Source organism: Ctenopharyngodon idella, chromosome 3 (genome assembly GCF_019924925.1).
Source record: "Ctenopharyngodon idella isolate HZGC_01 chromosome 3, HZGC01, whole genome shotgun sequence".
NCBI lineage: Eukaryota > Metazoa > Chordata > Actinopteri > Cypriniformes > Xenocyprididae > Ctenopharyngodon > Ctenopharyngodon idella.
Window position 1 is genome coordinate 23,797,759 of NC_067222.1, and position 15,649 is coordinate 23,813,407.

At 37.7% G+C, this 15,649-nt stretch overlaps 1 protein-coding gene across 5 annotated transcripts in view; it reads left to right on the forward strand.

The window, feature by feature from the left end:
• Positions 1-12,585, forward strand: part of tlcd3ba (TLC domain containing 3Ba) — a 17,875-nt gene extending 5,290 nt beyond the window's left edge. For 4 of the 5 annotated variants that reach the window (XM_051886731.1, XM_051886733.1, XM_051886732.1 and 1 more), the window contains 5 exons: positions 2,138-2,221; positions 7,357-7,579; positions 8,553-8,648; positions 9,020-9,129; positions 10,330-12,585. In XM_051886731.1, coding sequence (XP_051742691.1) covers positions 2,138-2,221; positions 7,357-7,579; positions 8,553-8,648; positions 9,020-9,129; positions 10,330-10,564 — 748 coding nt within the window. In that variant the 3' untranslated portion in view covers positions 10,565-12,585. The remainder of the gene's footprint in view (positions 1-2,137; positions 2,222-7,356; positions 7,580-8,552; positions 8,649-9,019; positions 9,130-10,329) is intronic. The other variant, XM_051886735.1, reaches the window with a different exon arrangement.
• Positions 12,586-15,649: the final 3,064 nt, after the last annotated feature.

The window sequence follows — 15,649 nt, forward strand, 5'->3', positions numbered from 1 at the left end:
CGTGATCCTGGAAGTCTTATAGCTTTAGCCAAGCAGCATGTCATGTCACTCCGTGATCTACGCATTGACTTGTTGTTTTTGGGCTCTTTGAGACAGCCTGCTCTAAATAAATATGTGATCTACTATGGTTTGCTAATGTTTCACAAATTTACAAACCAAAACGTGGTGTAAAAGCATCATGTGTATATTTAAATGTGTCAGTGGCGCTTTTTTTCATACTAAGCGAAACAAATATGCTGGTTGTATTCTGGTAGTTGAGACCATTTCAACGATATGGCAAAAGTCTGTCTGTTATGTATGATTATTTTATAGCTCACATTTTAATGTGAAGCGGTTCTATTTTTCACGCTACCATGAAAATAGAGGACTTCTAATATTTCAGCAAATTTATCCACACTTGTTAAGTGATGGTCATATTCTCTATTTACTGTAAAGCCAAACTTGTAAGCTTTAAAACAACACCTATTTTGTGATGGTTAAGCAAGTGTTTAAGTAACATGATAACTTAGTAGCGCCCACGATTCGGTATTGAAAGGATGAGGTTAACGATTAATCGGTTAATTTAAACAACAATCAATTATAGGAATTTATGTAAATTGACATCCCTAGTTTAAATGCCACAGTCTACCTGAGTATTGTTGCTGGCCATGTCCATCCCTTTATGACCACAGTGTACCGATCTTCGGATGTCTACTTCCAGCAGGATAACACGTCATGTCACAAAGCTCAAATCATCTCAAACTGGTTTCTTGAACATGACAATGAGTTCACTGTACTCAAATGGCCTCCACAGTCACCAGATCTAAATCCAATAGAGCAACTTTGGGATGTGGTGGAACGGGAGATTGGCATCACAGATGTACAGCTGACAAATCTGTAGCAACCGCGTGAAGCTATCATGTCAATATGGACCAAAATCTCTGAGGAATGTTTCCAACTCTTTGTTAAATCTATCTATCTATCTATCATGAATTAATTCTGTTTAGGCTTGCTAGGGTATTCGGGGTTACCAGTGTTACACTGTGTTCAGCCACACACCAATTACATTACTTGCCCATCGTAGCACCGCCCCCACTATCGCTTTGCTTTTTTATAGAAATAAAAAACATTTATTTAAGTTGGACAGCGGACTCTACAATTATAACCTAAAAGTGTCTGTTCAGCTCCATACAGCATGAGCTGCAGAGTTACAGCAGAACAGTGCAGCAGGAGTCAGGTTTCACTTCTCATGTGCAGAGAGTAAGGAGAGATGACTGACAAGACTATGGCGGAGGATTTGGTGCTCAACAGATCATGAGCGTCATTGACAAATGCCTTATCTTGTAAAATGTGCGGTCAGTACCGCCACACGCTATACACAGAGTAGTGAAAGTGAAAAGTGAGTGCGCATTCAAAAGCATTTTTAATACCCTGCGTATAGATAGCGGCTCCATGATGCACACAAATTATAGGCCTATAGACAGCGTATGCATGATCGTGAATTCGAACATGCATTCAAAATACAACACCCCAACCAATTTTTTTCAGTAATACCGGTGTTGTCGCAAGTTTATGTACTGGTATATGAATTTCCTCACCGTGAGATCCCTAGTTCAGTTATGAAGGCAGAAGGTAGTCACTCTCGGTGGGCCTAATAAAGTGGCCGGTGAGTGTAGGTATAAAACCGCATTAATAAAATGTACACTTGCTTAGATAAACTGAAATATTTGTGAAAGTCACAAAAAAAAATTTTAAAACAGAAAATGGTTGCCTGAAACTGAGGGGTTAGATAATTTTATACTGACTAAATGTTGGTAGGTTTTGCTGGTCTATTACTAAATGTGAAACCGTAAGTTTATGCCAGAGATTATTATCTTGTTTTGAAGGCCTTTTTGCAAAAAATGTGTCTGATTAAGATCTGCTGAGTAAAGACATTGCATGTAAAGGTTATGTTTGGTTGCAGTGCACTGTCTGATGCATAGCTTAGCTAGGAAAGTAACTGTAATATCCTGCTTAAATGACCCTTTCTTTAACTGGTATCATCAAAATTTGCTATTAATGGTTTTGAATATCTCTTATCTAAGGGTATTTGCAGCCTGTTTTGCTCTCTGCTTTGGCTTTCTTTCATGCATGTTATTTTTCTCTCACTTTTTCTCAGACTGGTGTCCTCCATTCAAGCCATTATGGCATCCTCTGCCGGGTACATCATCGCCTGTTCTTGTAAAGACATCATCGAGGACCAGTGAGTATCAGATGAAAATGTGCATTATGGCTAGAATTATATCAGAGAAAATATATTTTTTGGTAATTCCGTTTGATTTTATAGGCAGGAGGATTCACTGTTTTACTACACTCAACACTGATTTACTTTGGTGTTTGTTTGTTTTCCCATGTGCATGTGTCTCTCTCGCCTTGTTTCATTTGTGTTGCATAATTTGCGTATACACCTGAGAATTCTCTCATTTCTATGGAATTGTTCCCAGGTGTGTAGGAGTGCAAAAGTATTCCCTTCACTCTGAGCGTTTCTAAGAATGTGCTATTCCTCCAATGTACACCTTATGTCAGAATAATCTAATTAGGCTCTTAACCTAATTAGTTTCTATCTGTAAATCCACTGTGGCACACCAAGCCAGGGAAAAGGGAGTGAGCGAGAGTAGACTGGCAAAATACTCTGGAAAAACTTGACTTAACTTTTTGTGACAGCTTTAGTCAGCGGTTTCAGTTCATAATTTAAAGCTGCATCTTGACACTCTGTGAAACCCATTTGATGTGTTCACGCTGATGGTTTATGGAAAACGGTTGGCTCTAATTTGATTTGCCTCACCTAATCGAATTTATCTTGTTTTGAACTGTTTATCTCATTTATTTTGTGCCATAACCCGAAGGCCCACAAGCGAATTAAGAATGGCAGCTCAAATAGGTCAGCAATCATGTTTCATAAATGATTTAAGCCAGGTAAACTCAATTACTCAGGGGTATGTGTTGCAAATGCAACATCAAGGGAACAGGAAGTCTGGGAATTAGACTAATGCTGTGTCTCAATTCGCCTACTTATACTATGCCCTAAAAGTATGTACTGTTTTTGTGAAGAAGTACATACTTTTGAGTGTGTAACAGAAGAGTAGACAAGCTTTGGGACACACTATCACGTCATAAAATAGCGTCTTTAAACGGACGCTCTGTCTCATGCATCAAGTCACTGTAAACTTTTCTGTCAATCATCTTGACACAGTTAACATCCTCCACATTTCATTTAATTTCATTTCCTACAGTATTGGGGAGATAAGAAGTAGCACATTGGTTTTCCAGACGTGGGTCTTTCATGCAGAGAACCTCATATTTTTGCTAAATTAAAAGTGCATTTAAAAGTTAGTGGCCAAACACGTCTTTATAAAAGTTCATATTGTTGTTGTAGATTAAATATAATATGGATAACATTTAAATATATATATTTTTTTTTTATCAGGTTAAATTTTGATTATCAGTCACTCAAACCACTTTATCTAAACCTCTCTACTTAACCGTAGGTCACGCACATTCGGCATGTTGTACTTTTTAACACTTTTTATTTGTGTTTTTAGTTCTGAACCGAATTCTCCTTCAAAGCGCAATGGATTGTGGGCAAGTGTCATTAGTCATTAGGGTGTGCAGACTGTGCACGGATCCACACTTCGAAAATCTACTGGAAATAGTAGACTTTTGGCATACTCTTTTCAACATACTATGCTTTGGGATATACTTATTCTAATCTCACATACTATTTAGGATGGATAATATGCACATTGGGACACAGGGTATGTACTAGGCCTATGTTACAGGTCTTAGTCGAGTCAGGTTTTAAATTTAAGCATCAACAATATGTTAATGAAAACGTACATCAGTATCATGATTACTCAAGTGTGTTTTTAAATATTCATGGCTGTGATAATGGATTTCTAAAATAATAAATGTGTTTCAACATAATATCTCCAAAGTAGTTATCCAGGTAACCAAACACAACACTCAAAGCTTTTTTTTGGTGCTATAAATTGCAACATTACTGCCACAAGCTAATTTGCATACTCCATTGATTCATTTATACTGTTTGAAATTTCAAAGTCGGTAATAGTTTTTTTTTTTCAATGTTTTTGAAAGATGTCACATCTCTTATGCTCAGCAAAGCTGCATTTATTTGATTATAAATACAGTAAAAAAAAAAAACAGTAATATTGTATTATACTGTATACTGTAATAATTTAATATTACAGTTTAAAAGACCTGTTTTCTATTTTAAGTATTTTAAAATGTAATTTATTCCAGTGATGGCAAAGCTGCATTTTCAGTCAGGTCAATTCACCTACAAGTGTCCCCAGCTAAGCAAGCCAGAGGCGACAGTGGCAAGGAACCCAACCTCCATCTAGATTAGTCTAGAATAGGGGTGTGCGATATGTATCGTCTGCAATAATATTGTGATTGTTGTTTTGACGATATGCAATCTGAAATGATCGAGTATGTCCCGCACTTTACAAAAACACATAGAGAGTTGCACGCATACACTACGTGCTGTAGTCTAGTATGTTAGACTAGTGTGCACGCTTTCACTGCGTGATATAGTCCATTAAAATCCTTTATAATGCACCCAATATTCAAGATAAGGGGGTAAAAGTACATCTGTCTGTCTTTTTATATTTGTATCATTTAATATAGTTAATCAATATCACATTTTCTCCAAATATCACAATGATTACAAATGTGATATTGATTTTACACAACATTTCAGTTAACAAGAAGTTAATATTTAGTGACTTACATTTTAGACACAATATTGCCTGTTTTCGCCAACAAAAATAGTTCCAAACAAAGCCATAGGACTGATTTGCGTCTCTTGTCAACAAACGGCGGTGAATGAACGAATCTTTTGAATTAATGATTCAATGACTCACTCATTAAAACGGTCAAATGCTTTGTTCCTGAATGAATCTACTGTTTGAATGAATCGGTTGACACTCAATAGCTGTGTCTCATTTCATTTCATTTCGAAGGCTGCATCATCCAGAGGACGCGTCCTGTGAAGGATGCGGTATACGGAGTGTCCTTAACCAAAATTAAACGAGACGTCCTTCGTAGGACACACAGGCAGGAAAGGAAACAGGAAGTGTCACGCTGCTGTCAACGCGTTCACGGCAGCTTCGTTGCACTCTCAGCAAATGAATGAAAATTATTTATAAATTTGTAAAGTAATTTGAAAAATGAGACGCAGCTAATGACTCACTCATTAACATTGACTTGCTGCCACCTACTGGTGGTTTTAATTTCACATTTAAAGTATCTTTTTATTCTTTAAATAATTTCAAAATCAATATTCAACATTTTATGTTTAAAAATTCAAAACATTATTTATGCATTTGTGACTGCAGTTAAAATGCATTTGTCAGCTCTGAGCTGCATTAAACAGTGTGTTTAAATGCATTTAAATGGCACTTCAGATGCAGATCCTGTGTTTCCTCTGCATTGCAAAGATTAATTTTGTTGATTCTGATTTCATTTGATTGGTAACAGCCCTATTGTGTCTTATTTAGGGCCCGAGCACCAAGGTGCAAGGACCCTCTTGGAATTGCTCTGTTTATGTTCTAATTGAATTTATTGATAAGAATTTGGGGGTAAGAATTTGACACAAAAGATGAGGCATACATTTAATTAGGTAAACAAATGGCTTTATAAAGGTAAAAATGCCCTTAAAAATGTAAAAATTTATTTAAACTTATTGAAAAAGATCATTTTTCAAGTCACTGCTGTGAACTAACCACCACACAAAATATGAAGAATATCAAAAACTTTAAAAGTCAGCTGCCCACAGCAGCCCAAAGCCTGCCAATTTACCAACACAATAAACACACTCAGCAAAGCATTGTCTAATTATCGTTATCGAGAAAATCCCAGAAAATATCGAGATATCTTTTTTTTTTTTTTTTTTTTTTTGTTGTCTATATCGCACATCCCTAGTCTAGACCTAAACTGACAGTGTGTCTGCTTCCTGAACGATGCTAGGAAGACTGTTCCAGAGTTTGGGTGCTAAATAGAAAAAGGATCTACTAAGAGCTCGCTCAGGTACTGGGGAGCTAAACCATTTAGTGCTTTGTAAGTAATAAGCAAGATTTTAAAATGTATGCATTGTTTAACAGGGAGCCAGTGCAGTGTTGACAGAACCAGGCTAATATGGTCATACTTCCTGGTTCTAGTAAAAACTCTAACTGCTGTGTTTTGGACTAGCTGGAGTTTGTTTATTAAGCATGCAGGGCAACCACCTAGTAGAGCATTACAGTAATCTAGCCTTGAGGTCATGAAGTAACTTTTCTGCATTTGTCATTGAGAGCATACGTCGTAAATTAGATTTTTGCTATGCAACCATGAACTGCGCTCTCAACCACGACGAGGAAGTTTCCGCAAAGGATAACCCCAATTGATTTCTAGCCCTTGCATTAGCTCTACTACTAGATATATTTCTGTAGATGAGAAATAAAAACCCGCGCTGAGCAGCTATGATCAGCTGTTTGGCTGAGCTTTTGATGTTTTGTTACGGGGGAAAAAAATGTAAAGATTACAGATAAAAATGTGCGATGCGATTAATCACGAGTTAACTCATGACAATCATGCGATTAATCACGATTAAATATTTTAATCGATTGACAGCCCTAGTTCTTACAGATGTTAGAAATGTGGCTTTCAAATGAAAGATTGGTATCAGAGAGCACAGTTGTGCTGCTTCATATTTTTGTGGAAACCATGATAAATTTTTTCAGGATTCTTTGAATAGAAAGTTCAAAAGAACAACAGAAATAGACATACAATTGTCCTCACAATTCTGCATCAAATTTGACAATTGTTTGCTCTTGTGTCCACATTTATCTTGGGAACACAGAGACAATAGTTTTACTGCCTCTACAGTCTGACTGGTGCTTGATTTGCTAGTCAAATTTTAAGGGAATAGTTCACCCCAAAATTAAAATGTTGTCATTTACTCACTCTCATGTTGTTGTTCTAAACCTGTATGAATGTTTCTCTTACATGCAACACAAAAGAAGAAATTTATTAGAATCTTTTAGAGGATCTCTTTTTTACATACAGTGTTTTCAAGCCCAACACACATGCCTGTAGCCTCCTGGTGCAGTACTGAGCACCTTGGACATGTTTATAGAAATATCAGGAAATAAGTCATGGAAAGTTAATTTAAATCTGCACAGGTTTGAAATATTTATGTTGCCTTCCTGAGCATAATATTTTTTTAAATCTTTTTTATTTATTTATTTATTTTTTATAAATCCTTATCAAATATAATGGACGACTGGGGGTTTCTCACTCTCTTCATCCCATATATCTCTCTCTGCTCACTCTGTCCAGGCATTGGCTCACCAGCAGCTACATCCTCTTTGCGGTCCCCTACTTCATCTATGACATCTATGCCATGTTTTTGTGCTACTGGTACAAACTTCAGGTCAAAGACCACGAGGAGGATAGCGAGGCCAAACCGATGAGGTCAGCCATCAGTGGCTATCTGCGCCGAGAGTTCCTTATGGTCTTGCACCATGTCGTCATGGTTACTGTCTGTTTCCCTGTCTCCGTGGTGAGTGGAATGAGGTTTCTATGACATTTAACTTGCAGTTTTTTTTTTTATTTATTTTTTTTTAATTTTTTTTTTTTACATTCTTTTTGGAATATGATTATGGAGGCCCATCAGAGCCATATGTTTGGAGTGTAGTAACGCAGTGGCTTCATGATTGTTTAAGAGTGATTTGATGGGATCATGCTATGTGGGTGGATTGAAGTGTGGCTGAGTCAAACTTGTCCTAAATGGGCCTGTGTACTTTCACCCTGTGATTATACTCTCCATCACTCTCCATCTGTATCCATGGAGACTGTTGCTGTCGGCAGCAGTGCAGCAGCCAGCACCCTGGCATTAGCTGCACTTAAATGGCAATAAGTGTTATGGACTGATAAGACAGGAGAACCTCTGCAGCACTTTCCTCTGATAAAACCACACTAAGCTTTTCTACATCTGACACAAGTCTGACTTTCTCTGCCTTTTCTTTCTGTTTTGTTTTTCCTTCCCCTTCTTTGTCTACTTCCCTTCCTTTATCTCTTCTTCCTTTTCCTCTTCCTCATTCCCTTTCTCTTCTTTCCCTTCACCTTCCATTTCTGTATCCTTGTCACATTCCCTTTTCCATTTTTTCCCTTTTCCCTTCCCTTCCACTCCTTTCCCTTTCTCTTTCTCTTCCTTTTCACTTACCCTTTCTCTTTCTTTCATTTCTTTTCCTCATTTTCATTTACATTTCTTCCCGTTTCCCCTTCCCAATTTTTTTTTTTTTTTTTTTTTTGCATTTCTCTTTTCTTTTCCGTTCCCTCCTCTTTCCCTTGCTTTGAACTTTATATTCATTCCTGTAATAATCTCCATTTTCTCTCTCTCTCTCTCTCTCTCTCTCTCTCTCTCTCTCTCTCTCTCTCTCTCTCTCTCTCTCTCTCTCTCTCTCTCTCTCTCTCTCTCTCTCTTCCCTTTTCCTTTTGTATCTTTTCCCTATATTCTTTTCCTCTCTTTCTAGTTCTGGAGACAGGGCAAAGGGGATTATTTCCAGGGTGTGATGTTCCTAGCAGAACTCAGCACCCCGTCTGTCTGTCTGGGAAAAATACTCATCCAGGTACTAAACACAATCACTCACTCACCACATCTTTCCATCTCTTTCTGACTTCCTTTTATGTCAACGTATCTTTCTTTTTAATGACTTGGACAAGCAGATTTTCAGATTTCTCTTTCTTTCCTTTTATAGTGTATGCGTAATTTCTACCAGACTTGCTAATCTTAAAACATCTCATTGAATGACAGTGATCTTTCACAGACTAACAACTCTCTTGTATATGTCTCTTTCACTCCTTGACTGTTAAATGTGTAATGGGGAATACTGAATCATGGTTGTCAGAGTTCATTGCTCTGCCTATTAATATTTTTTTTCTATCTGTTAAACGCTCTCTCTTTCACTACTTCCTGCTCTCCTTTGTTTCTTTGCCTCAGTACAAGCAACAACACACTCTCCTACATAAAGTCAATGGAGCTCTTATGCTGGTCACTTTCTTCATCTGCAGAGTTCTTCTCTTCCCCTACCTCTACTACGCCTATGGCAGGTATGATCACTGTTTAACACTCTCAATCATTCAGTTTTTTACTAGGTCTTCTATTTCTATTGATCATCTATTCCTTCTTTCTTTTATCCTCTCTTTCTCCACTGAGGCACAGTGCCTCTGATATTAACATGAAATCTTAAATATGAAGGTTTTCTTTTTTGGTCAGGCATAAACATGCATCATATTTCTCGCTCATTCTCAACACGGGACTGAGTTTTGTACATGAGTTATTTACAGATTCCTCCTAAACTATTGTAATAACCACCAAAGGTCATGAGCTGTGTTGTTTTGGTATTAGTAAATTCGAGAATCCTTAGACTTGACAATTGTCCTCCTAGTTACATTTCTGACTGTCATCTTTACTGGCAAACAAACAGCTTAGAAGTTGAATTTGCTTGCACCTGGGCTTCCATGGAAAACCTAGAAATATAATAGAATTTTTTTTTTTAATGTATTTTCCAAAACTGAACAAATCATGGAAAATGTTTTGCTTTTTAAATGACAAGTCACAAAAGTAGTTTTGGACGTTTCCGAAAAGTCATCCAGTTTCTTTGATCAAAACGTGTGAAACATCAAGTTCAGATTCTGTATAGTTTGATGCTCGTTACTTGCATTATACTGAAGACAGTCTCTATCTATCTATCTATCTATCTATCTATCTATCTATCTTGATCTAAAATAAAAGAGCCGTTCGCCAATTGGTAGTCATCGAATCACTGCAGCTGCCGTTAGAAACTGGTTCCCACTGAAACAGACAGTGTCCTGAAATGCATGCTTGGGACTGCACATGCAGATTGGCTGGACCAACCTAAAACATGCACTTTTTTTTTTTTCAGATTTTGGTATTTCCCCATTCAAGTAGATAGGAGTTGGTCTTGCATGCCTGAAATAGCTGCCCGAAGGCATTGCAAATGTGGATGCAAAGTGGTCAAACTTTTCTTGAAAGGGACCTAGATTATAGTAAATACATATAATTCCTTACACTATGTCTACACCAGACGCGAGCGTAAATGGTAAACTGATGCCTTGTTCTATTTCCAACGTACTTCAAGCACTCATGCTACTTCAGACACAAAGAACAAATGCATTTGCAACGGTCGCTTTGTTGTGTCCAGTGTAGACCGAATTTGTCGGTGTAGACACGGTGTTATTCACTGTAAGCTGAATCTATGCATATGTTTGTTTGTGTTCATATCACAGGTACGCATCCATCCCCTTCTACATGGTGCCGCTGTCCGTTCCCTGGCAGTATAACGCAGGTGCAGCTTTGCTCATGGCTCCGCAGGTTTACTGGTTTTCCCTCATCTGCAGGGGTGCCTTCCGCCTCTTCACCAGAGCCTCACGGCACAAAGCGGCCAATAGCAGCAAAGACCCGAAAACCTCACTCCAGCCCCCTGCCAATGGATACAGCCCAAGAGAGACTGACTCGCACTGAGAGAGCGGTAGAAATAGAGATGTAGGTGCAGGGTTGTTAGGTTTAGACCAATAGGAATCAGAAGGCAGATGGAATGAGTTCAATGGGTAGATCTTTCTTTGACCCTGCAGCATCGGTCCGCAGGCAAAGAAACTGAAGCTGTGTACCCTCACTATTCACCACCATCCTCTCTTTGAGAAGAAAAATAAGACTTCAGACCAAACCAAACAGATTATTTTCTCTCTAACATGCACATCCTCTGTGTCAGAGCAGTAGGTTGGGGAAATGTCATCTGCTGCTTTGCAAGGTTTGTGTGCCATTTGTAAATTACCATGGTCAAAAGCTTCAGAAAAAGGGACTGATGTGGACGAAGCAGGAACAGTATTTAAAATGAGTGATGGATAGTAGGATTGAAAGATCCCTCCTGTTCTCCTCTCTTTGATTGTTACAGTTGCATAGACGATATGAAAAAGGGAACAGAAATTTCTCTGTCAATTTGTACATAAATTTTTATTAATATTTATGTTGAATTTCAAATAGATTTTGAATTTATTTTAGATTTTTGTAGAATCTTTATTTATTTAGTTATATTCCTCATTAAGGGTGGATAAGTTTAAAGCAAAGATGTTCACTACTAAAAGAGTGAAAACCGAAGTTGTTTGATTCAAAACAACCCCTCAGATGCATGGCTTATTCCCAGTTATCCATCTCTCCTTTTTTCCCTTGTCTGGTTCTCATCACAGCTGAAAACAAGATGGCAGCGGCTGCATCCAGTTAGTGAATCAGCAGTTATAAAAAAAGAAGGGGGGTCATTTAAAGGATTTGGATGAAGCTGAGCTAATGCATTAGCATATCTCTGCTGCAGTACTCCAATCCTTTTAAGATCCAGATGTCGGACGGAGGGGGGAAGGGACCGAACTGCCCATTGAAACGCTGCACTTGAAAACCAGGCTGAAGTTGACAAGGAACTTGGACGAACCTGAGCCAATCGGTTTTATGTGAGGGTTAGACTGCCAGCATAATGGCCCTCGCTATCCTCTTAGTAGATCCACACCACAATATGGAGTCCATACTACCACTGATTGTAATCTGCACATTAAATGGAAAACAACTGTGTTCTTTCTCCAAGCTGACAAGATGTTTATCCGCTTCTCGAGCTGTCAGCATTTGTTTCTGTCCGGATATTTAGGAGGTCCACTGATGACGTGTTGTCACCAATTAGTCCTCACTTTTATGGTAAAAGTGTCATCGGTGTAACAACGTTGTCACACGCCTGCTTGTTTTGCCATACTCACAAACAGGACTGCCAGTTTGATGCTAAACAGTATTATTAGGGGTGGAAGTGAGAGGATGAAACACAAGTCGAAGACTGAAACTTGCACTGAATTATCACCAGGAGGGTCGCTAAACAAACATCCAAGTCTGTGAGATACTTTAAAAGCACTGCATAGATGGCTCTTAAATCAAAGTCTTGGATTTAGTTCTGGACCACTATATTGAAATCTTATAGGTTAGTCATGTTTCTGTTAACTCATTAGAATGTTTTTTTTCCAGCTTTACAGATAGTGTGTTAGCTCAAAGGCATCAATGTAGCTATAGAAATGATGCTTTTAACATGCTCTTTACACAAAGTACTACTGTATTGTTTTACACTGGGGCATCACATCACTAACTCAAAGGGACTGCCCAGTGCTGGGCATGAATAGGGCCAGTATTTTCAACTATAGCAAAGTATACTGGTTTGGGAACTGGTTAAAATATTTTGAGCTAGGAATGACTGTGTCTTCTGACTTTGTTTTTATGTAATTATACTTATTGTTAATTTATTCTTATTTATGTATTTATTTGGCCAATTCTGAATGTACATATGAATACACATCTAAATGTTCTTCTGAGTGGGCTTCTGTTTATCTAGTTGCCTGAAGACTGTTCTGTAATTATGATTCTTTCAGCTGAAATATACACTTGCTCTCTCTCCTGTTGTGCTGTGATGCTGTGTTTGACCTCCTTTTATACTGAAACAAAGGCTCTGATTCACCTGCTTGGTGTGTGTGATTTGTTTGTGAGAGAAAGAGATAATTGCACACATTGGTTCAATGAACATTGCCTAATTGTGTTTTAGTCTTCAAGTAACATTCCAGTGACTCTTTATTTTCTTATTCCAAAATTCTCTTTTTTTTTCTTTAGTTATGCATGTTGTGTAAAAAAAAAAAAAAAAAAATCCCTCTAATTCACAAATTTTACTGAAAAGGGTGTAAAGATATAACTCCTATCTCAGCAACTGACTGAGGCTATGTAAACCGTAGCTTAAAAGAGTTGAGGGAGCCAATCAGAATGCATTCTTCTCGCACGTTTGAATCCACTGACTTCAGACTGACTGAAATGTCTTTGAGCACAGGTTAGCAAAACAGCTCTAAAAGTTTGCTCTACTTTTAGGGGCTGTTTACACGACATTAGGGCTGCACAATTTCTCGTACGATATGAAAAACAACATTGAGCTTAAACGCAATTCTTAGTGCGATTATGAAATCGCAAAGGCTGCTTTTTTTTAAATTTTTTATAAAGCATTAGCATTTGGAGCCATACTTGTCAATGAAGTATGGCTCCAAATGCTAATCCATCTGAAAGCACTGCGAGTTTGAGTCGTTTATAATGTACATTTCAAAAAGCCACACGCGTCAAAAATCTTTCCTGACATGAGAAGCATCAACATCTTGTCCAACAAAAGACATTTAATAACATGTTTTTACTCCAAACTCACTTCATAACGACAGTTGAGCGTCCTTCTGTGTGATGATGTGGCTTCTTACACAGAATAAGGCAGTCGTATGTTTATTAGTCATGTTTAATTAATCAAAGCGTTTCAATCTTCTGTTTATTCAGCTACAGCAATATGACACCTTATCTTCTTCTGCGACAGGGCATATTTGGAGTTTTTGCGCAAGCGCGCCCTCTGGCTTTCAGATGGAGAAGCATTTACTACTGATAACAGAGCCTTACAGCTCTGGGCTGCTTTCCAGTTCGTTTTTTAAATGCCCTTCCCTCGCTAACTTCCTTCAGTCTCGTTGACTCGGATGTACGTCATTGCTTACGTTGCATGAGTGCCCACTACTGGTGGAACCTTTGCAATGTGCTGAATTGGAACGTCCTGAGCCCTTGATCACTTGGAATCCACAATGGAGCTGATTTATTATTTATTTTTTCCTCTTACAAAATTGTTTAATTCAGCATTCTATATGTATATATGTGTGTTTTAAATATTTAAAAAAAATAATTAATATATCATAGAGCTGTTTGTGGTGGGGTAAATTAAACGCGATATGCGGTGACGTCACAATCGTGTTGCATTGTGGGTTATGGAGCTGCCTAAAGTGTACATATGAAGTAGACTCGCTCCCTCTGTCAAAATCGAGGGAGCGAGGGTCTGTCCATATAAACTTCCCTCGTCCACTTCTCGAAGTGGAACGCACTTCAAAATGGTAGCAGGGATTCCCCCGAGGGGAAGTGCTTAGGGAAGTTAGCGAGTGCGTGTCTAAAACTGGAGTGGGACGCAGCCCCGACAAGCTGCGCATAAAATAATCGCAGCCTTTGCCAAATCGCGTGCGGTTTAATCGCGATAAATCGTGCAGCCCTACATGACACCCGTTTCAACTAAAAACAGAAAACTTTTTACGCGGTTTGGCCGTTCATTTAAACGTCAACAGCATTTTGGGTGCCTGAAAATCCAAACTTTTGAAAACGGGTTTCAAAGTGCAAGTTTTTGAAAACGGCCTCAGAGTAAACAACAAAACGCGAATCTGTGAAAACGATGACGCCATGCACATGCGTATTACATGTTCAGTCTATAGTGTTTCATCGCCATCTAATGGCCTGCCAGCAGAATACAGCGTTTTTAGTCGTTTTCACGGATTCGTATGAATGGTGTCGTCTGTACACGGAAAACTCAAAGGAAATGATATGCTCCGTTTTAAGCATATCATTGTCGTGTAAGCGTACCCTAAATTTACTTTTTATGTTTTGTTAGTAATTTTGTAAAAGAGACTTTAAAAAGAAAAATCATAGAAACAATTATATGTATGTATTAATAATAATGAATTTAACCATAATTTAAATATTATATAACCCTATCATCCCTACATTCAGTATAATCTGTGTTCATACATCAGCCCACAGAATGACCAATTCCATATTTTCCAGTAAGTAAAATTCCAAAGAGACTTTTACATCTTAATGGAGGCTATTATACTAACTGAATTTACATTTATGTTATTTTAAATCACTGTGGTTCAGAAACTCTTCTCATGTCATGAGGGGAGCTACAGGTATAGGAGCGTCTGCTGGAGAAGGTCTGAAAAATACGGTGAATGGCGCCCCCTGGTGGCCATTTTACACTTGCTTTTTAATCTAGTGTAAAAGCAGCTGATTGATCTTAGTAGCTGAATCATCTAATGACCATGTAATTTTGTACAGCACTGCTTAACTCATCAGTAATTATTATTTCAATAATTAAAAGTTTGAAAATTATATGAAATTGAAAATTACATAGCCTACAGTCAAACCAAAATTTATTCAGACACCTTGAACATTTCATTCATTATTACAGTTTATTCACTATAGTTTAAAAAAATGGTAATAAAATATGAATCTTAATTATGTCAGATAACACTTAAGCAAAACGTGATCAGGTCTAAGTGTATGAACAATATTTGGTCCCATATTTTTATCAATTTTACTGGTAGTCCACTGTATGAAGAATTTTTGGGAATAATGTCACAGTTTACTTTATTTTGCTATCCTTGCTTACATAAATGAACTACAGTGTCCTGCACCCACTAGTAATAAAATATAAAAAAAATTATATCTAGTGTCTGAATAATTTTTGGTTTGACTGTATACAGGCTATATATAATACGTTCAGATGAATTCCTAATTGACCCCCTGACCCTCTTTTCATGTGAGCCAGCCACAATAATTTATCACAGATTTCTCTGTTAGCTAACATTCATATATTTTCAGTATTTCCAATATATTTTCCCGCCTTTTAGGGAAAACATACATGTTTAGAAGCGCAAGCTTTTAGATGTTTTATTTTTGTACCCCGCTCTC